The sequence below is a fragment of the Melanaphis sacchari genome, unplaced genomic scaffold, assembly GCF_002803265.2.
Source record: "Melanaphis sacchari strain LSU unplaced genomic scaffold, SCAv2.0 Contig11_pilon_pilon, whole genome shotgun sequence".
Classification (NCBI taxonomy): Eukaryota; Metazoa; Arthropoda; class Insecta; order Hemiptera; family Aphididae; genus Melanaphis; species Melanaphis sacchari.
The window spans coordinates 5,629,240-5,653,016 of NW_020270469.1; the positions used below are offsets into that span (position 1 = coordinate 5,629,240).

The following is a 23,777-nucleotide window of genomic DNA, read 5'->3' on the forward strand; positions in this document are numbered from 1 at the left end:
TCTAGCTCATATGCGTATTTTATTATATTAGATTTAGGTGTATCTACAGCTACACTTATGTTGTGCGCTGTCGCAATAATAGTGGCAAACTCGAGGAGGATTTTGTTATTATTATCAATAATAATATTTTAATATATATTATTATACCTACGATATACTTTATAGTGGTACTCACTTATATATGAAATAATAATAATAATAATAATAATGATTCACAAACGCTAAGTGGTTTGTGTAATCGAATGCGGCAGATTGGACGCGTGCGCGCGTAAATAGAAAACGTCACGACGACGAATTCGCCGGCGTGTGTTTTGCTTTAATGTAAATTTATTATTATTATTATTATTATTATTTTTAATTATTAGCACTTGACAGGTCTTTTGAGGATAATTTTTAGACGCGTTTTCCGAATACCACCACCGCCTTGTTTCTTTGAGCCCGCGCCGGTTTTTACGAGTCGCAGACAAAATATTATCTCCGTGTTCACACACACACACGCACACGCGCGCGCATTTCTTCATTCTCCACTTTGTCTTTTATTACCAACACCGAAACCCGTTTGCCTGCATTTTTTTTTTCGTTTTAATGTCATCCGTGTTAATTGCCCCGCCAGCCACACGTGTGTGTCTGCAGTATGGTGTCTGTCTGTGTGTATAAAGGTGCAAAAATGTCAGCATGGTTGTATCGAGTGAATTAAGAAACAGAGAGAGAAAAAGAGAGAGTAAGAGAGAAAGATTACGAGTGAGAGGAACAGATACATTGGAGCCGAGTGAAAGAGAGAAAGAGAGTAGAAGAGAACCGAAAATCGTGTTTATAAATTATAAATGGTATTGGAATGATTTTTAATTAACAGTAGGACGGTGTGTGTTTTTCTGTTATTTCTTTCTTTCGTATTTATTTTTTATCATTCTCTCCGGCTGCTCGGACAAAAGGGGCTTAATTAATTATATGATTGATCGGGCCATTAGGTACTAGCGTGGGCGACTCATCAATACCTATCTGATTTCGCATCGTGCGTAATTTATAACCTCAATGACAACGCGGGTCTTGTGTTTCTTCTCCGGTTCAATTAACCCCGTCGGGGCCCCGCGAAGGTGATTAAAACCGACACTTTAAGTTGTCATTTCGATAGCGTTGTTGCCGCCGTCGCCACCGTTACCGTCATTTGTGGGAATATGAAAATTAGATGCTTCTTCTTTTTGTATAGTAGTCGATTATTTTATAATTATATATATATATACCTATATATAATTCTTCCATTCATTATATATTTCATTAAGCATATCTGTCCGGCAAAATTCGCAGGTGGAATATTATTTCAACGATTTGTTCCACTGCCTAACCTGTCGTTATTGTGTCTGGTAATGAAAATCAAAGGAGGATAGTTGGTGGCCGACTGCTGACGGATGTCAAGTGCCCACTTACGTTTTGACGCGTCCGGCAGCCGGCCAAAGAATTATAGCTCATTTCTTTGCCCACATTATTATGATTTTGCTTACAAATTGTTTCCCGTATGCGTTTCACTTACACGGCGTGTAACGTTGTTAGCAACAAAATTTCTCGTTATTAATTTTTATGAAAAAAATTCATTATATTATATTATACATGTAGGTACGTACAAAATAATGCTTGTTTTTACTGTTAAAAAAAAAAAAATTTAGTGAACTCATAAAAAATGTTTTCATTTATTTTTGAAATGTCTATGTATTCTTTACATTTTTTTTTTTTTATTTCAACTCATTTTCAAGTTTATGGTTTTATAAATTTACTAATAAAATACAGTGTTATATATTGTTTGGCTGTATCTACAAGTGCGCTTATTCTATAAAATATTTAAAATGTGAAATATACTTGCGGTAAAACAGGTTTTTTAGTGTTCTGCATATTATTTCCAAGTATGTGGTAAAAAAATGGCAAAGATGTTTTAGTTCGAATATAATTTTAGTATTGGAATTAAGTTAAAGTATTTAAATCAAAATATATTTTTAACAACGTAAACGTAATAACTTGTTTTCAATCGATTTAAGCTATTTGTTATTGACCAGCAACTAGCAGTGGAATTTTTCTCAATATTGAATAATAATAATAATAGCACAAAGTCTCCATAAACTCATTTCAATTTTCTTCCGGACCATATTGCTCCGATCCTTCAATTATACCGAAGAAGGACGATAGAATAAGGTAGAGATGGGTATAGAGAAGATTTCCCCCTAAAGACGTCCTTTCTCGATAATATTTAATATATTTAGGAATGCAACCCTACGAAAATATTGGGCTTAATGAAAAAATGTATTACCCGATTTCTCATCCCCGGCATTTGCTCTGTTGAAACGGACAAGAAGGGTTCAGAAGGATTTGTTTATACACAAATCGAAGGTCAAAAAAATTTCATGTTTGAAAGCTCATTTTTTTAATAATCTTTTTTTATGCCTATTTATGTTTATTTCGGAAAAAAATGCTCCCCTCTTAGGTTGAAATTAATTCTTTTTTACACAATTGTTAAACATAAAATACCACTAATTAATCGTTGAATAAAATCAAAATGGTCATTAAAAAAAAAAAAAATCTCCCCCATTGCAAAATACTTTCCCTGTTTAAGATGTTAACAGTGCTTTTTTTTTATTATCATTATTATTATTCGGTGTAAAAATACTAAACTAATTTTTTTTATTACATTAAACTTTTTCATCGTTGTTGTTTACATCGGTTTTTAATTGCTATAATAAACACGAATTTCCAACGGTACGACAGTTTTCCCCCTCTGGGTATCAAGTGGTATTAAATTGCGCACGCGGTTTTACAAGCACAATTAACGCAGCAACAGTTTACCATCAAGAATGAATTAATTAAATTTCCATATTTTCCGTCCTTATAATTTCGTGACTTAAAAGCTGCGTTATTTAACAAGACAGAAAAAGGGGCTTTGTTGCTTCCCCTCGTCAGACGTGATTGCACTTTAGTGCACATGTGACATAATATAATAATAATATAGTAGTAACGTGTATTGAATTTGTGGTGTTTCGGTGGATTTAAAGAATACAAAAAATAGCTATTTGTTTTCGTTATAGTTTTTAAAAGTTTGTCGATTCTTAAAAGTTATCGTGATTCACTCATTATTTACCTGTATGATTTTTATACGTATACCTAGTGTCTAATCCGTTACGCATAAAGGGTAGGTATATAGTATTCTAGAGCTACGTCTGCGAAAGGGTTTTCCAAGCTTACATGTGCGAGAATGTAAGTGTGAACGTATAAATTGGCTAGACGGTTTATTTTTTTCTTCTTATAAACACGCAGTGCAAATAGGAAACATTGTACGATAGGATTTTCCGCTATTTACTACGACACACGGCCACAACACTATTCTACGACTATACTACTACTGTTACTAATACTGCCGCTGTTGCTTTATATATATTTATATATATATACATACACACACCATTAATACAGTAATACTACAACCGCACGACTGTATTTATGTACATTTGTGTGTGTACGCTCGTACCGAAGTCGTTACTTATATACGACCTATAAGCGCGCGTTGGTGCGAAAATTCCGGAAAAACCATCGACCGGCGCGGCAGTTTTCTCTCGCACACATGCACACTCGTACATTGCAAGTTTCTCTGGTATATGGTCGTTTTTAATTTCTGCGGGCGTCCGGGCAAAAACAACGGGCGGTCAATTAAACCCACCGCGCGTCTGTGCTTCTCATGCACGCAGTGCTCACGTCGTCGCTTATATATATAAGAGCGTATGATCGGTGGTAGGGTAGGCTGCGGGGCGAGCGTGTTAGCGGCGGCATTGACGACGGGCGGATTGGCGGGTGGGCAAGCGGGCGGGCGGTTAAATCGCCGGGGCACCAGGCGCCGGCCGGACAAACGACGCGGTCTTTAATGAGCTTTTGCGCGTTCATTCTGGCAACGCCGCCGCCACCGCCTGACCGCCCGCCTTTGCATGAGTGTGTGTTATTCGTATATACGTATGTATATATATGACGGACGGTGGACTTGGGATGACGGCGGTGGTGAGGAGCCAAGTTTTTCCCCACTCGGTTTAGGCTTTTAATTAATGGAAAAACCCGTGGTATGTGTGCAGTGGCTGGTGCGCGCGGAGAGAGGGAGAGGCGAATGGCGACTCTGAGATATGCCCGGGACCCGAAACGTAAGCATCCAATTTATCTAATTGTTGAAGACCTCGGCAAAGAACCGGACGGGGTACGACGATGATCGGAGAAGTGAGGGAGGGGGAAGACGGAGAAAAGGAAAATAAGAAAAAAAAAGGAATAAACCTCGCGCAGTATACGTAAACCATCGCGTAAACTGCTGCAACTCAGTCTTGGGATGCGTGTGTGTTATATTTGCGCTTGCTCGCGTGTGCGTGTCGATGGGGAGGATGGTCGGAGTGAGACAAGAGGGGGCGGTGTTGGGTTAGGAAATGAAAAATAATGGCTGGACTCGGGTCAATATTAATAACGGCCAGCCGTCGCTTAATTAATGTGTGTGTATATTTATATATATATATATTTATTATTTTATCGACTCGAAAGAAAATTATATATGACTGTCGCGTTTCGTCTTTCCTATGGTTATGACGGTAGTGCGTCATTTAATGTGATCTAAACAAAAACGATGTAATCTTACAAACGACTTATTAACGACGACGACTTTGAATATGGTCACTACGACGATTATTTGCGAGTTGACCATGTACAATATAGTATAGACGCCTGTTCGTGTGCGCGGGCGCGTGATCGCGTGTGTATATGTTTGGTGGTCTAGCCCTTGACCTAGTCACAGGTGACGTCATCAGGGGCTTGAGTCCCTGCGGACTTCCATTCATCTGCCTTCGCGGCCGGCGGTCATCCCATTGAAAAACGCCGTAGTGGTACGAATACACACACTATCGCTCACAAATAGCTGTGCGCTTGTACACACAAACCGGAAAACCGGAAAAGGGTGTATTTGTGTAATGTTAATGTGTGTGTGTGTGTATGTTTTTTGTTGGTTTTATACGCACTTTGTAAAAGTCCGTCGCACTTGGTTTCCGCACACCGCAAAACCGTGGAGGCGATGTATGTAGTTATTTCTCCAACAGCTCGTAAACCGAGAACCTACAACCTACAACAATATACGTATATATATATTAATGTATTATATGACGCGTTTACATATTACATATAGCCACACGCGTTTCGCCATTTGCATGTGCGGTAGCCAGATTTCAGTTCTATGAGGTATATCTCAGTTGCATTTACTTGCGTGTATACAATATAATACATAATACTTTATTTGAATTTATATTTCATTGATGATTCGAACCGACGCATAAAAAATCGTGTTATTGTATCTGCGATCGACCAACAAACTTTTAGACTGTTATAGTCATTACGAAAAGACGTGTCCAAACAACAATTTTAGGGCGTTTGAACATTTTTCGTAGGTTGACAACGTGTATCCTATGCGTGATTTATAATACACCGATGACAGTACATATGCATATTATATATATATATTCATATATTTTAGATAAATCATTGAATCGTTATTCCGCCTAATGTTATATTCAAAAACCACTGCGGTGGTATACCGTCTATTGTTGTAGGCGACGATTTGAAATGAACGTGTGTGGGTTGACAATGTGATTTCCAAAGAAATGTCAAAATTCGGTTTTTACCTGTGTGTGTGGTCAAAAACGATCGATAATAATATGATGACGGTATACGGTACCTGCACGTGTGAGCTGCTGCAACGTGTAATAATTCTTTGACGAACGAAATCCTTTTTAATACCATTGACGTGACGTTGACTTATCGACGGATTCGGTCGTATGTATTTATTTCTTTCTTACTATTCAACAACATTTATATACATTGTTAATATTATTGTGTATTACTTAAAAATCATATTGTACCGTGAAAAGATATTATTTTCATTTAACCAAAGCGTTTAGGTCCCGAAGTGAGGAACATTAAAATCGACAATGACTCTTTTGTTGTTACAGTATAACCGAGAGAAGCGTACAGGCGGGATTCGTGCAAGGTGTTCTATATATATTTATATTTAGTGTACAAATAGTCATTTCCGCCCTAACCTATTATTTATCGCCAAGCATTAACGCCGAGATAATTCTTTGAATCTGTCTCGGATTCGTTCTTTGTATATGATCCTTCAATATTAATCGATTTTTGGATTTTATTGTGCATCGTATTTTAGGTACATGAATAAAATATGATATTTATTATGCGAGGTGACAATATAATACAATTGTTGAACAATATTGGTCGCGCACTCGTGTTTTTGAAAGTGTTAGATTTTCGAGAAATAATTATTGTAGTTTTAAATCACGGCAGAGCCATACGTTTTGTACGATCTAAATCGAGAACGATCAATAAAGACGCCTCAATATCATAATTTTTTATGTTTCGGTTTTCGCGCGTCGGTTCGTCAGCGGGCGAGTAAAAGAGAGGTGACCGGCGTGTAACCGGCAGTGCTATCTTTGGGTCGCGCCGTCAACTAGTGTCGTCCGCCGCCTGAACGCGCGCACAACGGGCTACACTCGTGGGCCAGTTGCACTGTTAACGCGTGTAAATGAATGATGAATGACAATTATTAAGGATATCGTCTGGTTCTGTGTCCTGTCGCCGCCAATGATTTTTTTCACGGCACCCGGACGGGACAGTGCGAGATTGAAATAATAATTTTTAATTTTAATAGTAATTTTAGGAAGTCGATAATTCGCATCTCGTTGGTATACATTACAATATTAATTTACGTGCAGCCAACATCATCAAAAGCGAAGCGAAAAAGAAACTCACCGCCGACGCCTCAGGCACGATTAGCGAATCCGATATTATTATTTTATAATATTATATGTTTTTATCCGCCTCCGGGGGCCGCGGTATTCTCGTCGTTTCTTCCCTTCCGATTTTTTTTTTTCTCCTCATAATATTTTTTTCGTATTTCGTTTTACGCATTTCTGCGATCGTAATTACTTTCGGTTTTCGGTCGCGCACACCCTTCCGAGGAGCGCGCTCACCCCTCCCCGCCCTCGCCTCCGCCGACGCCGTCGCCGTTCGGCTAGTCCGATGGCCCGTTCGGTCTCCGTCGTCTCCGTCGTCACCCTTCGGAGGACGCCGCAGCCCACTCCCCTCCGACCCGCCGACGCTACCGCCCCGCACGACGACGGCGACGGTTTGACGTGCCGCATGCAAAATATCCCCACCACCGAGCGCGCGAATGGGTGGGGACCGGTCGGGACTCCGCCCTCCGTGCCCATTGCAGGGGAACCGAACCGAGCGCACCGGCACGTCGCTCACCAGTCTCCCGGCACAGAGCGCGCCCTCACGTACTGCCAGTGTCGAGTGATTTTTTTATTTTCCATTTCAAACACTAGAACGCATTATTTTTTTAAAAATTATTTTCCGTTTCGGTCGACCGTTGTATATAATAATGTTTAGATAGTTAATTAATATTCGTAAGTTTAATATCAATTACTATCGCGTGCATAATATTTGTGTTTTATAATTTTTTTTTTTTTTCTTATGCTAAACGTGTGTTTTTTGTATTATAAATTATAATATTTTTCATACCGTCAGTCTGACGGTAAATGTTATTAAATATTCGTTAATCCGTCTAGCCGTTATCGTGTGCGTTCGTCCCGGTCCGTAATTAATTAGTTCGTCACCGTCGCTACATTTGCAGTTTCGATTAAATAATTAATGTCGGCTTACAACAAGTGTATAAGTGCGTGTAATAGTTGATTCGACGGGCAGTGATTATATCATATTCTGTCGTCTCTTGATTTTTTTACTCAGAGGATAGCAGAATTATCATTTTGGATGTCCAAACGACATGTTTAGAGGTATTTTTAACGACGCGATTTATTTTATAATTAATGTTTTCCAATCTAAATTCATAATAGATAGGCGCGATGAACAGCGTAAATGTATAGTTTGTAAAGGATTTTTCGCGTATTTTTTTGTTGCGTATGTATTAGTTATAGGTTTTCTACCAAACTTTGACTTGGGCCAATTCTGTGAAAATAATATATTTTAAAAATTTCGTTGGTTAATAACTTATTATTATTGATACTTTTTGTATAATTTTCGTGTACCTAAATAACATATCTATACAATCGATACGAACACCGAGCTTACTGCTGAGATGCATGTGCAGCTGACTATGTTATACATGCGTATCAATAGTACGAAAGGTAATTAGGCGCGTAGTTTTTCGATCGGTTAAAAGTCCACGGTATTGTGTGTTGAGTGAGTGTACATAACATATGTACCTACGAATGAACGAAAACAAAGAGTTTGTGTCACCACGTGCTCGTGACATAATATCTAAAAGCACTCACGCGCAATAATAATTTACGCGCGTTATCTGCAATCCTCCGTGCGGAGGTGTATAGGTCGGCAGATAAATCAGAAATTTTTTGTGCGCCGGAAGTTTATGTTTTATTTGTTTTTATTTTTAATTAAGTTATTGTTACATATTACGGCGTATATACCTATTATTAATTAATAAAGTTTTTTCTATTTTTTTTTCAACCTTGTACCTCTTATTATGGTTAGTCAATATGTTTGTTTTTTATTATTATATTATTACCCGCTGTTACGACAGTAGTAATAATACCATATATATATTTGTCTCCCGCTACTTTGCATATTATAATATTGTCTCCCCGTGGACGAGACGCTTGTGCCGAACCAGTTTCACTAGAAATTCAAATGAGACAAAAATTCGAAGTCTATCCCCGCGCTTCGTGGTACCATATAATGCATATATTGACGCTGGGCCCCGCGCGCACGTGGATTGCTGCATCGGGGGGGAACACCGCGCTTATGTAAATTTATCGGGCACGTGACATAGTAGATAATATGTATATATCATAATATTATAATAAATGAAATTTTACTCAACTTATGACAATGACATGTTTGGTATTTTTTTTTCATGTTAAACGAATCCTACATGTATATTGTATATAATATATTATTATTAATTATACTTTCGAAACGGGATTAATGTGCATGTTTTGGCCATTTCGAAGCTATAAGCAGGCGCTACGTACAAACCACGTCATGCAATAAAAATAATTGCGCAACACACGAGCCTCGCGTTTTAATCTTTATTAATTCCTTATAAATAAAAGCGCACACAAACGGTTCTCGGTAATGACTAATGAGTAATAAAGTATAATTACTGTGTTAAAAAAATTATAAATATATATAAAAAATAATAATAAAATATACTCGTTTGTGTGTGTATAAATAAACGTTTGTATAAATAAATATATATATATATTTATTAAAACGTGTGTTAATTAATGAAGGAAAAATATGGGTTCCAAACAGCTTTGAAATTATTTATGTCGAATATTATATTTTATTCGCCTGTCGTGTTGTTTATCGCTCCGGGAACAAAACCGCGGTAATTACTATATACGCGCAGCGGCCGGCGGACTAACTAAAACTATAGTAATGTATAATAATATGATTAATTGGACTCACGAATGTTTTTTAATTAATTAAACGCAATTAAAAACTTACAATAGGGAAAATCGTTTCTGGACAATCGAACCAGTCGGTGCGCCGCGGCTAGGGCTCTTGCAGCGCATTCCGGTTTTTTCGGTGCAAATCGATTTTAGTTGAAGCAATAATATGATATATTATAGTACCGGTCGAAAAAAACATATATGTATATGAAAAATGTCCTGAGGGTAATTATAAATAATAATAATAACTCTTGACCGTGTGCGGACGGCTGTTATGTTGTTGTATACTATTAAAGTACTTTTGGTTTTTACGACATTCTTTTCCCATTTTGACGCTTGCATACACGTATACCTACTGCCTACCTCTATAATATACCGTGCATTGTAATTATTTTACCTATATTGTATAATATATACTTGTCTTTTATCGCTGATATCGCACACGGTCAAATGTGTACTCGAACGCGTGCTGTATAAAAAACAACAATTTTATTGTGGTATCCTACGCGCGATTTTCGACATTTTACGGCACCTCCCCTCTTCACCTGAACTTGGCGCGAGCCATCGAACTGTTTGTTTGTTTTATTTTAGTTTCTATTTTTTTATTTCATTTACAACATTATCGAAAAAATAAACGGTTGTATAAATAAAAAAATAACGTTCCACTCATCGTCGGTTTCTTTGCTTTGGGTATTTTTTTTTCTCCAAGTCTGCGTCCACCGTGGTCCCAAGGACCATGAATAATTAACGAATCCGTGCGAGAGAACCGAATATAATTAATAGACATGCGTGGGGAAGAATTAAAAAAAAATAATGTATATGCACACATATATAATGTTATATTATATTATATTAATAACATATACCTGTATAATATATCGGTTATCGTCGTAGTCGTATTCGTCGGCGGACGGTCGTCTCCTCTCACTGAATAACGAGAATTACTGGTTTTTTTTTTATATTTTCGGTGACCACCACGTTTCCCCCCCGCAGCGGGTTGCCGGGTCAGAGACAATGTTATCGCCTCGAAATCTCGTCGTGTTTTATTATCTGGTTTGTGTGTACGCACGTATACGTCATATATTCATATTATTTTTGTATATGTAGTACACCTATTCCGCGTTATCCGCGATTAGGATACCCGATGATTTTATATTCCAGTAGCGTTTTTAAATTTTTTTTTCTTAGAAAATCGTACCATTTTCATCTTCTATGTTGCCGCCGCTGTAACAGCCACTCTCGTCGACAGCTCGTCCATTACACTTATATGCACAAAACGAGCGTATATTTTGACGTCGTCATGATGTATATCGTAATATAATACTATAAACGGCACAATGATAATATGTGGTTGGTGCACACTCGTATTATAGTTGTACATACCTATACTATTGTGTATATTTATTAATTTCTTCTGATAATAATATTCGAAGAGGGTTCGTTCTAACTGTATCGTTAGTCATTATTATAGTTAGGATGCTTATGACCTTAAGAACTCTAAGAGAATGATGCAGATATATTATGCCGAAATAATATCATTGTATGCCCTTACAACAAATAAATATAAGACAAGTATAATATAAGATATTATAAAATGCATTAAATATTAATTTTTCATCGTTCTTTCAAAATATACTTAATGTATTTGACAGATCATTTATAGAAAATATAAACTTGCTTCGTTTTTATGAATTTCAGTTGAGACACTTGCGTTTACTTAGAATAAGGGTATTGCCTACACGTATGTCTGTAAAATCTTGTATGATACGTTTGTATCGTGAACGAGTACATGTATGCGATAAATGCATAAATATAAAACATTTTTATTTTTTAAACATTTAAAAAGAGTTATCTAAAATTTAATTTTAACCATGAAATAATCTTTAATATTGTAAAATATAATAAAGTATATTAATAGCTATGAAAATAACAAAAAATGTGCAAAATGAAATGTATCTAAGTAGTAGATATAACTACTATAAACCAAACTGATCTATGATTTTGTTGGCAATTTGCACGATTAAAAGAAAGAAAATGTTGTGTAAAAATCATATATACATTCTACCCCTTAATCATTGCTATTAGTATAATGTTAAAATAATAATATATTGATGACGGATACATGGGTAAATAATAATTATTGCGCGTACTAATTATAATTACGTATATACAAAACGTGTTCGAATACAGCTTATTATTATTGCAGAATTCTCGAGTAGGTTTATAATACTATTATATTATTATATAGGTAGGTAGGCGTTTGTTTCGCGTGAAGGCCGTGTTCCTGGCTTATCGATAATAATTATTATCAGATTGGATGCATAAATTATATTATAATATATTGTTCGAATTTGATTGTAGACGACTGTTAATACACACATAATGATATATATATATACTGATAACATGGATGTACACGTATGCACAGATTAGTCGGTGTACTAATTTTGTTTCTACTTCTCGCACGTCCGGGCGATTTTTCGTTCTTCCTCTCTGTGTTTTTGCAAGATTCAAATTCGGCCTCTACCGAGCGTTTTGTTTTCAACCGAGACGTCTGGTCCCGAGAACAATGACGATTGTACGCGTCCGTGTGCGTGTGTCGTTTGTTGTGTGTACCTATGGATACACACATTTATATATATATATATATATATTTATAATATAATATGTGTGTATGTTGTGCGCGCGTTTGACGGACCTCATTTGGAATTCAAGATGGCCGGTGTCGCCGGGCTGGTGCGAGGGCGGGTGGTGGTTATTATTATGTGCCGGTGTTTTATTCTATTTCATTTTTTTTTTTCGTTAGCTGGTAGTAGTCTTGTTCTGGTCGGATGATAAATAGGAAAACAGCAATTATATTATCGTCGTGTCGCCGACGGGAGAAAACGCGAAAACCGCCGTAGCTCGGCGTACGTATTGTACTGTATTAGTACTTGCATACATATATATCATATTATGTAGAAGTATATTCATAGGTAAGTCGGATATTTGTAATAGGTATGCATGGGTAATAAATTTACGGGTTTTCAAGTGATCGTCGACGAAATCTCGAACGAATTTTTTTGTTCTTCGAAAAACTCAGCTCCGGGGGATGTTTACTAATTAATACTGGGTAAAAAAACGAAAACGAAAAATATTTGTTATATAGGTATGCCGGGTACCCGGAGGCCGCATGCATACGTAATTAACGCTCAAGAGAGCTTGAGTGTGCGCGCGCGCGCTCTCGGGAAGCGTGATTTATCATTTGAACAGGTGTGTTTCTTCTTATTATTATAATGTGTATTAAAAAAAATATATATATCGTCTTCATTGCGGCGTATGCGAGAGTATATGCTGCGTATGGGTAACAAAAAAGCGGTAAAAACTATCTTAAATGAAATAATCCTATAAAAATACATTAGATAAAATATATTACTATTACGAGTATTATTTACAAGAATAATAATTAAAAACAAAATAATCGTTCACAAATATTCATAGATAAAACTTAGTTAGCGCGTGTGTAGACCCGCTTATATTATATTATGAACTGTGTTAAAAAAAACTATATTTGTCTTTAATATTTATTATGTATTATTGCCAATTAAATTACAACAAACCGATGGAAATCATAAACAAAACGAATAGTCATAATTATAATAATAATTAACTTTCTACGTTCGTTCATGAAATTTATCACATTTAATATTAAAATAATAACTGATTACGAACAAATATGATCCTTGCACTAGCTCGTTTCTATTAATTACATTAATAACTTCGTTATTGAACTAAAAATGTCTTTACGGGGACTGCGAAAATATAATGATTCTGTAACGTCGTGATCTCGTACCACCGTAAAAAAAAATAAAATAAAAAATAAATTTATTGCGTTATTATTAGGTACCTCTATTCGATAAATGCGTTCTACGTCATTTATTATAGTGTGTTCAAAAAATACATTAATTAAAATAGATATAAACAAAGTAATTAAAAACGTAAATGCTATTATTTTATAATAATTAATGATGTAAAATCGCCGATATAAACTTTAATGCGTGTGTCCGTTGTATTATGTAACGCGTTTTGATGATGTTTTTTATGTTTCGTCATATTCGCACATAGATACATTAGCCAAGTATCTGAAAATGCGCGTAAGTACACCATATTTTCGGGCTTTTTACATCACGTTATTTATGCCTCGATCGAGGTGAGAATAATCTAACAAAAACCGTTAAATGTATATACTTTCATAAATAGTATAGATATATCCGTGTATAATATTGCGGACAGTAAAAATAGTCTGTCCGAGAAATGTTTTGTTTAACACGTCGCGACGTCTCGTGTGTCAGGCGGGCGTTCGGTGTAAATTACTACATCGGTTTCCACTGGAAACGCCGTCTCTGCGACGGTCATCTGTGTGCAAATGAACACGCGCAGGCTCTCGGCGTCGAGCGAACTTTTCCTCCTCCCGCTAAATGGCGGCGCCAATGGGAAATCGGAGGAAGGGCTCGCGAATACACGATATCTTTTGTTAGATACAAGAGCCGTTTTCCGCTCGTATTGTATTTCGACTATATTTGCTAACTCTTCGATCCCTCGCGGCCACGTGTTCTGTTTCGTTCGATTAATTAAAATATTGACAAATGACTTGTATAAAACCGCCACGTATGGGTACATATAAATTCATATTACTATTATTATTATTAACGTTAGGTACATGTATATTTATATTTAATATCTACTTACCATGTATTCATATACCGTCTAAATTACCGCTTTTGCCTAAGTCGTGTGTTTTGTGTGATTAGTAAAAAAAAAAAATTGTATGTAATGTCCCGAAGCCGCGTTCGCTGCCTCTTCAAACTCCTCGCTCGGACTTCTCGGCGTCTTTAATCGCCGTAGATACGCCTATAATATATATATATATATTATTATTTCGATGTGTAATTATTACCTTGTACCGATGGTCGACCGTCGCCGCCGTCAGTAATTATCCTCTAATTTGTCCCTGGTAGGCGGTGTTTTGGCGCCAACAATTAACCCCCGAAAAGACCTCTGCGTCACTCGCATCCGAAGGTGGTTGTTTTTTCAAAGAGTATTATGTGTTCTATATAGATATATCGCGAACTCATATAAACGGCCGCGTCAAAACGTCGGAAATGTCGACCTGGATGTTTGGGCGCGCGAAGTTAGTCCTCAGCGTAGGAAATCGACTGTTTCCTGTGCGCCGTCGTTGTCGTTTCCTTTGTCCCACATCGGCGGGCGTTTTTCTGCTTAATGGTTATTATTTGCTACGTTTAAAAATATTTTTCTCTCTATAAGTAATTAGGAATATACAAAATATAATATAAAATGAATTAAATAGTTTTCTGTAAAAAACGAAATACAAATAAAAAATAAAGAAGACGTCGTTGCGTGCACACGTACCTAATACCTATTATATGATTATATTCTTCGTTCGGGAATTATGTTAATGTTGTTGCAAAACACAAAAGAGCATTGTTTTTATCCGAATTCGTGAACGGAATGAATTATACATTTCGCGGACCGGTTGTGTGCGGCGAACGCGAAACTGGTATAAGTATACACCATGCATATATAAATGCGGGGCTAAATAAAAATAGCTGAGAAATATTAACTAACGATTCGCCGAGTATAAAAATGTATATTTGGACGGGCTTGATTAGCTGTGGCGGTTTCCGAACAATGGAAGCGTTAGTGTCACATACCGCGACAACAGCTGTACATCACCTTTTTCTTCATGGACGACGGACGAACGCGAATTAAGACGGACACGTATCGAGTTTTTTTACATTTTTTTTTTCGTTTCGTCGGAATTGTGTACCTTCTATAGACAGAGACTATATAATACGCTTAAGTATATTATATAAAATAATAGGAATAATGATAATGGATAAGAACAGAAAAAATGTAATAAAGTACCTGTTTTCTTGCTACCGGTTTTTTGTATAATATAGTGCGAAATATACGCATATCGAGGAGGCGTGGCCGAGATCGTCGACTTAAAAATCTAGTTAAAAAAATACTTAATAAAATGCATGTAGGTAATATCATGTATATAAGTGTATTATATATAAATCTAACATTACTAGTAGTGTTATCTATAGCTGCCATTTGTAATAATAATACGATGATGATGTTTGACCCCGCGCGTCTTAATTGATTTATATTTATTTTATTCGGTTTTCAACAAAAATTGTTACCTCTCCAAAAAACGTTACTTACGGTTTGTGTTTGTTTTTTTGTTTTGTAATAGATTGTGGTGTACGCGGGGTATGTCAAGGCAGTGGTGCGAATACATTGGTGATGATTGATAACCAGAAATGCCGTCACCGATACCAGTACAATCGTCCTCGCCAACAGGTGGAGGCTTAGTGGACCGTGCCGCCGGATGGACAACAGACACACCGCCCGAGATAAACAGCTCAGCGATTAGCAGCAACGCCACAACCGCCGCAGCAGTTGTCGTGGCCGACATGAGCCCGGAAGAAGAGCAATCGAGCTCACCGGTGACGGGCGTGATCGCCGGCCGGGACGACGAGGAGCGCCGCCTGACTTCGCCACCGTCGGGCAGTAAATTCGACTCGGTTGCTAGCAAACCGGATGCTGAGTCTGAGTCGTGGGCGAATAGCAGCGACGTGGAAAAGTTCGACGGCAAGATTGTGTACAACCCGGATGGGTCGGCGTACATAATTGAGGATAACAGTGAGCTGAGCGAAGATGATGGCGTAGACCTTCCATCTGAGCTTCTTGGATCCGGAAGTATTGTAGACGGTCGGGGCGTGAACCTATCGCAAGCTGAGGTATTCCCGCAGATCGCTAACGCGTTCTACGTGTCCCGGGCCAATTATGGGGACCTATACGAGCAGCAACAACAGCAGCAGACCAACAGCGCACCCGCTGCCGCGGCCCTCAACAGGGTGTTCCAAGACAAGAAGATAGTTCCTGAAGTGCCTGTGATGCACAGCTACAGGGTGTATACGGTCCGTGACAAGGCGGGCGCGACGGACAACCGAACGCCGCCATTGTCCAATGACTGTTCGACGGTGCCCGTCAAGCCGATACTCATGTGCTTCATATGCAAACTGTCGTTTGGGTACGCCAAGTCTTTCGTAGCACACGCCACCGGTGAACACGGCGTTACGCTTCAGGAAGACGAGTACAACATACTTGGTCACAAGAACGCGTCAGCCATCGTGCAATGCGTGGGCAAGGAAAAGGAGCCGCTGGTATCGTTTCTCGAGCCGTTGGCACTGCCCGCAAACAAAGCTCATACTCGGACCTCGTCCCCGTCCCAGTCGTCATCGTCGTCGCCGAACGCCGCTCACAAAGTTCCTAATGCGTTTATTAATGACGGTAATCGTTCCTCCTCCTCCGACGGCGGTGGCGGCAGCGGTGGCGACCAGAAAGGTTGCCCGGAAAGCCTGGTGGTGCACAGGCGCAACTCCACGCCGCCCACTTCTTCTCCGAGTGTCAATACAGTTCCTGAGACGTCCGTCTCCCTACCTCAATCTGGTAGTCCTAGAAGTAATGTTAACTCGTTTAGTATAAGTAAAAACAATAATTGTAGTAATAAAGCCGCCGCATCTGCAACTGGCGGCAGGTCCAATATGTACGATTGTATCATGGACCTGACCAGGAAGAGTCCAATATCCGCGTTGGCTGTGTCGTCAGGCACGTCAGCCCGGAGCAATAGCGCATCGCCGGGAGCTAGCCCGTCGCCGGGCACCACACTCAGCCCGCAACTCATATCGGGCAGTGCTCCGTTATCGTATCCACAACCACCGCCCAACTTCATGACCGGCACTACAATCGGTGTGTGTCCAGATCACATGAACGGTAGGCCTAGTGGAGTGGACTGTGCCAGGTGTGAGCTCATTCTAAGTTCCTCGAGGCTAGGTGGCGTTGGTGGGTCGCTGGTCGGCATGCACTCTAGAAACTCGTGTAAGACTCTTAAATGCCCGAAATGCAATTGGCACTACAAATATCAAGAGACGTTAGAAATACACATGAAAGAAAAACACCCCGAATCCGAGACATCGTGCGTATATTGTATCGCTGGACAACCGCACCCGCGGTTGGCTAGAGGTGAAACGTACACGTGTGGTTATAAGCCGTATCGCTGCGAGGTATGCAACTACTCTACAACTACTAAAGGCAACCTGAGCATACACATGCAATCCGATAAACATCTTAACAACATGCAAGAGTTACAGAACGGCGGTGTTGCCGGTAATGAGATGCAAAGGCACCAGGCTTCGTCGCCGTCCCAGCATCCAAAACAGTCTTCGGCCATGAGCCCGGGATCGACAAGCAGCCAACATCCAGCCATGAACAGTCCAATGATTAATCAGAAACCTAAGCCTACGTTCAGGTGTGAGGTGTGCAATTATGAAACGAATGTAGCCCGAAACCTTCGCATACATATGACCAGCGAGAAGCATACACACAATATCATGGTTTTGCAGCAAAGTGTAAAACATATGCAAACGCTCAACGCTCTACAGACACATCACCAACAGCAGATGAATTTCGAGTCGCTAATGCATTTTCACCCGGGGCTCACGCTACCGGGAGATAAACCGCCGCCGCATAGCGAAGCAGCGCTTGCCGACATGGCTTACAACCAGGCGTTACTCATACAAATGATGACCGGTGGACAGATGCCGCCACACTTCGCGGGCGACGTGTCTCCTCACGTCGACACCGACATTGGACTGAACCCAGAAACCATGGAACCACCGCCTGAGCCGGTAGACAAAAATCCAAACTGCATGTTCCAGTGCAGTACGTGCAGCACTTTTGTTTCGGACTCGTTGGAGACGCTATCGCATCACTTGTCGACCGACCGGACCAAAGTACGCGAACAAGAAATACTCACTGTGGTTGCTGGAAACTACATATGTAACCTATGCACGTACAAGACGAACTTGAAAGCAAACTTTCAGCTACATTGCAAGACCGACAAACATTTGCAGAGGCTGCAGCACGTTAACCATGTGAAGGAAGGCGGACCGCAGAACGAGTGGAAACTCAAGTACATGTCATCGCCCGGTGGCGTTCAAGTCAGATGCAATGCGTGCGATTACTATACAAACAGCACGCACAAGTTACAACTTCACTGTTCTGGACAGAGACACGAGGCCGCCTCGCTGTTATTCCGGTACCTGCGGGACAACGACGCCGGTGACGCTTCCGTCTATCACTGTTTGCTGTGCGAGTTCTCCAGCAAAGACAAATTACCACTATTGCAACACGTCAGGACCGTGAAACACATGCAAATGGAGCAATTGCACCAGATGCAAAGGCGGTCCGACGGCAAAGACATACAAACTGACATTAACATGGTGTTCCAAGTGACCAGTGCTCCGCAAACCTCCATGTCTGTCGATAGCGACCAAGAACAAGGTAATTACACGCATAATAATATAGCTATTAACTGTAGATTATACAACACAAAACTATTTTTAATAAATTCTGATCGTTAATAGTGATAAAAAGGCATAAGCATTATATTTTATATTAATTTATTGATATCAAAATTACGCAGAAATAAAAAACGTGTCGAATAATAATTAAACCGTATAAAATATGTTTAGATATTCGCGAAAATAAAAAATAATTAATTTTCATTTTTTTTTCAATACAATGGAATTATATTTTATATTTTACTGATTGTGTTATAAATAATTATTCATATCAATTAATATGGTGTTTTAGAAATAATCTATCCATTTATTATACCTATGATGCAAAGTACAGTACGCGTCTCGTTTATATTACCGTACATTAATATAACAATTATAATAATTTTAAAATAATGAAATTATACAATATTAAATAGTTATAAAATTTAGAATAGAATCCAATTATTACAATTACCGTGTAATTTTATTATTACAAAACTACTCACTTTAACGTAATAAATTATTTTTTTATTAAGTAATATTTCGCAGCATGTCGACAAATACCTATTTAATAACTGAAATATACGTAATTGTGTAATTAAGATACTAATTTAAGTTAGGAAATTTATAGAATAAATTAATTATATAACAACGGAAAAAAAATACCATTGCTCAATTGAAGTAGGTAGTTTGTGTATTAATATTGATTTGTTATAAGTAAATAATTTATATTCTGTCGTTTTATTTTATGTGTAAATATTTTTGAATTGAATCGTGCTAGTTCCATCCACAGTAAACAATATCTCATATTAAAACCCCATTGACAACCAGACTTAAGTGAATGTAAATCATTATCGTATTGTACGTTTAATTATCAGACAGCACAAAGACCACTGAACGTGAAGACGCGTATCATTGTGTGCCATTTACGGAATAAAGAATTGATCTCATTGGTTGAGAACTTCACGATGATTATTAAATATCTTTACTTCTTTTATAGGTTAATTTCTATCAAAGAAATAAAAAAAAAACACGAAATGAAGTTTTGATAATAATTGCATTAATTAGTCAACATTAAGTTCCACCTCACAATGACATGACATAAACCGTTGCGTCTTTATTTTTCTATTCTTTAATGTTATTTTTCCTGAACACTTGATTACATTTTAAATTATCTTTAATTGTATAAAAGTGACGGGTTGTACGGTAACAAAAATCTTATTCTTGTTGCTCACTCATTCAAAGTATGGTACGCCCATTGTTGCTTTCATACTCCGTTGACTTCGGTTCCCACAACGCCGCCTTAATACAGTTAATACTTAATATAGTAGGATATAGATTTTATATAAATGTTTATTTTTTTTCATTTTATTTTTAGATCGTGAAAACAAAGGAGACAACGAAAGTCCAATTATGTCTATGGACGCAATGAAAGCAGAAAGTTCCGAACAATTTGAATTAGACTCCAATCTCAATTCGCCAAAAATTACTGAAGGTCAAGAACAACTAACTCCGACCGACCAAAAGAAAAATGAATTGTATTGTCCACTTTGCCAAGATGTTTTCGAAGATTTAATTAATTTCGAAAAGCATTTAATGAATATTCACAGTGTAAACTCCGAAGGTCTCCAACGATTGCTGAGTTTGGTCAACCAATCACATTGGTTGAATTCTTCAAAATCTTCACAGCAGAGCCCTCCTCATACTTCAACTAGTCCACCGTCGCCCGACTTAGACAAATCAATTGAAAAATCTGACGAAATTCAAGATCAAGATATTGACGAAAATAAATGTCCTACTTGTCAAAAAGTGTGCAAAAATATTGACGACTTGTGTCAACATCAAAATGATACTGGTCATGTCGAAATCAAACAAACGCCAAATGGACCGGGATACTTGTGTTGGAAAAAAGGTTGTAACCTGTATTTTACTACAGTTCAGAATTTACATATTCACTTCCGCGAAGTGCACGCCGGTCAGCAAAATATTCTGGTGTCCGAAAAACACGTTTACAAATACAGGTGCAATCAGTGCAGTTTGGCGTTCAAAACACTTGACAAATTGCAAGCGCATTCCCAGTATCACGCCATAAGAGACCTGACCAAGTGTATATTGTGCAGACGTAGTTTCAGAACTGTTGCTACGTTTCAAAAACATTTGCAGACCGCTCATCCAGATCTAGCGCAATCTGACCTTGAAGCGTTGAAGCAAAACTCTATGCTCCAATTTGAACAGTCAGCTGACGAAAAAATGGAAATCGACGAGTCTGTCGACGATGAAGAAGAAAAGGACGAAGAACCTGAATGTGACAATAGTGACGATTCTATCGCGTTCAAGCAACAGCAATTAATTGAAGATTACATGAACGGGCAGACACTAGCTGAAGACGGTTACAATGATTCGGAAAGAAAGTACAAGTGTCACCGATGCAAAGTGGCATTCACCAACCAGAAGTACCTAACGCATCACAACAAAACGCTTTTGCATCGTAAGGGTGAAAAACAAACTTATCCAATGGAAAAATATCTCGACCCCAACCGGCCATTTAAGTGCGAAGTGTGCAAAGAGTCATTCACGCAGAAAAACATACTGTTGGTGCACTATAACTCTGTTCTTCATTTACACAAGTTAAAGCGATCAATGCAAGAGCAACAGCAACAACTTAACAACAATAACACACCTATCGTATCAAACAATTCATCTTTTGCCGCTGTGAATACGTCTAAGACATCGGGTTCGACGTCGGAAGACGACGATAAAAAACCATACAAGTGCAACATATGCAAAGTTGCTTATACCCAAGGCTCGACACTAGACATTCATATGAGATCAGTTTTGCACCAGACTAGAGCTTCAAAGCTGCACGATCTCGCGTTGGCCGGACAGGTGGACTTGACTAAACCAATAATTGAGCAACCGGAACAAGGCAGTAGACCGCCGTCACAAAATCGACAGGATGCCGAAAGCCAAGCGTCCAGTAAAGATGAACAACAACAACAACAATTACAACTACCACCACAACAACAACAACAACCACAACAACAGAACCACCATCAAAAGGGCAACCAGCTAAGCTGTCAACGATGTAATGCTTTATTTTCCAACCAAGATCAACTCAACACTCACCAACAGCTGTACTGTATGTTCGGAACTCCAATGAGTATGTTGCCGATGAATCCGACTCTAGCGTTTGCGGCCAATAACTTAAGTGCTGCCGCGCAGGGGCCAAAATCGCCGTCCCAACAGTTAACATTGACCGAAGAACAGCTGTTGAAAGTGCCATTGGCGCTGCAAGGTAAAAAGCACTCGCACATGTACAAGCTTTTGGAGAGTTATGGGTTCGATTTGGTGATGCAATTTAACGAAAACCACCAGAAGAGGAAAGAAAATGAAAAGCTATTGCAAGAGCTCACCGCCCAGATAGAAATGGAACAGCAGGCAAACGCTGTCAAGGAGGAAATTAATGAAATTAATGAAGAAGATACCGGTGACTTGCCAGAAGTTGCTAAGTCTACATGCGTGCATTGCAACAAGGAGTTCTCCAGCGTGTGGGTGCTGAAAGCTCATTGTGAAGAAGTACACAAGGATCTAGTGCCTTTCGATTTTCTTGAAAAGTACGCTAAACAAATTAAATGTGAGATAGAAAAGAAGGGCAACGAACCGCCGACGGTCAACACAACCACGTCATTGCCGTCATCGACATCCGTGTCCACCACTACAACGCCGACAGCCAGGATTGGTTCGCCGTCCGAGGATGTATCCGTGAAAACGGAAAACGAACAGGACATCGAAGCACAAACAGAAAACGCCGATTACATGTCTAACGCGGCGACATCGTCGACTGGCGAACCGTCCAACGTTAACATGTCTGGTGTGCCACCGAACATCCCTCTGTCAGTCGCACAACACTTAAATGAAATGCAAGCGGCGTTCAATGCCATGGCCGCGTCGCAACTTACTCAACAACTACAACAGTTTAATCCTATGATGGTAGCCAGTATGGCTGGTCTCGGTATGGGGCTACCTTTGGGCCTCAACATGCAAGCGCTCGCCGCTATGAATCTTCAACCGCCGTTGGTTCCAATGATGATGCCGCCACCAAATTTTGAGTCCATGATGAATTCGCAACAAAATACAATTTTCCAACAACAACCCGCCGCCATAGATCCGACTGGAATTCTGGCTAAACAACAACAGTTACTCCAACAACAGCAACAAGTGGTGAGTACCGATTTTAATTATTGTATCTTGGGGCGTTAAATAGACTGAATTATAACTTATACATATTTATACATCTTATAAACTATTAATAAAAAATGAAAAATAATTTATAAAGTAATTATATGGGTACAACTAATATTTCAACGTGAATTAAATTCAATAGCCTAAACAAAAATAAGTAATATAATATTAGACACTAAAGACATATTTTTGTTTTATAAATCAAATTATTAATCTAATCGTTAGATTCTAATGCATTTATTTATTGAATATAGAATATACATTATGCAATATGCATATATTATATAAAATACGTATTAAATTTTAATAGTTCTAATATATTAATATAAATTACTTATATATATTATATTTTGTATAATGTATATTAATTTAACAAAAAAATAAACAGTGTAATATAAGTTAATTTAACATAAATTGTGATGATAACAAATTATTAAAATTACATTTTTATAAAAATAATATTTATATGAACTTAATATTTAATCAATTATAATAATAAGGAAATATAGGCATCTTATTTTTTTTATTAAATTTTAATTAAATAAATTATGTTTAAAAATTAAAAATGTATGACATCTGAAAAAAATACCAACTATTTACTAGCTGTGACGTATCTTTTATG

The 23,777-nt window shown here is 38.2% G+C and overlaps 1 protein-coding gene across 4 annotated transcripts in view; it reads left to right on the forward strand.

The window, feature by feature from the left end:
- LOC112604406 (zinc finger homeobox protein 4) overlaps positions 1–23,777 on the forward strand; it is a 98,480-nt gene that overhangs the window by 16,450 nt on the left and 58,253 nt on the right. For 3 of the 4 annotated variants that reach the window (XM_025353433.1, XM_025353436.1, XM_025353435.1), the window contains exons 1-3: positions 7,557–7,865; positions 15,763–18,914; positions 20,292–23,134. In XM_025353433.1, coding sequence (XP_025209218.1) covers positions 15,830–18,914; positions 20,292–23,134 — 5,928 coding nt within the window. In that variant the 5' untranslated portion in view covers positions 7,557–7,865; positions 15,763–15,829. Of the gene's footprint in view, positions 1–7,556; positions 7,866–15,762; positions 18,915–20,291; positions 23,135–23,777 lie in introns of those variants that run through there. The other variant, XM_025353434.1, reaches the window with a different exon arrangement.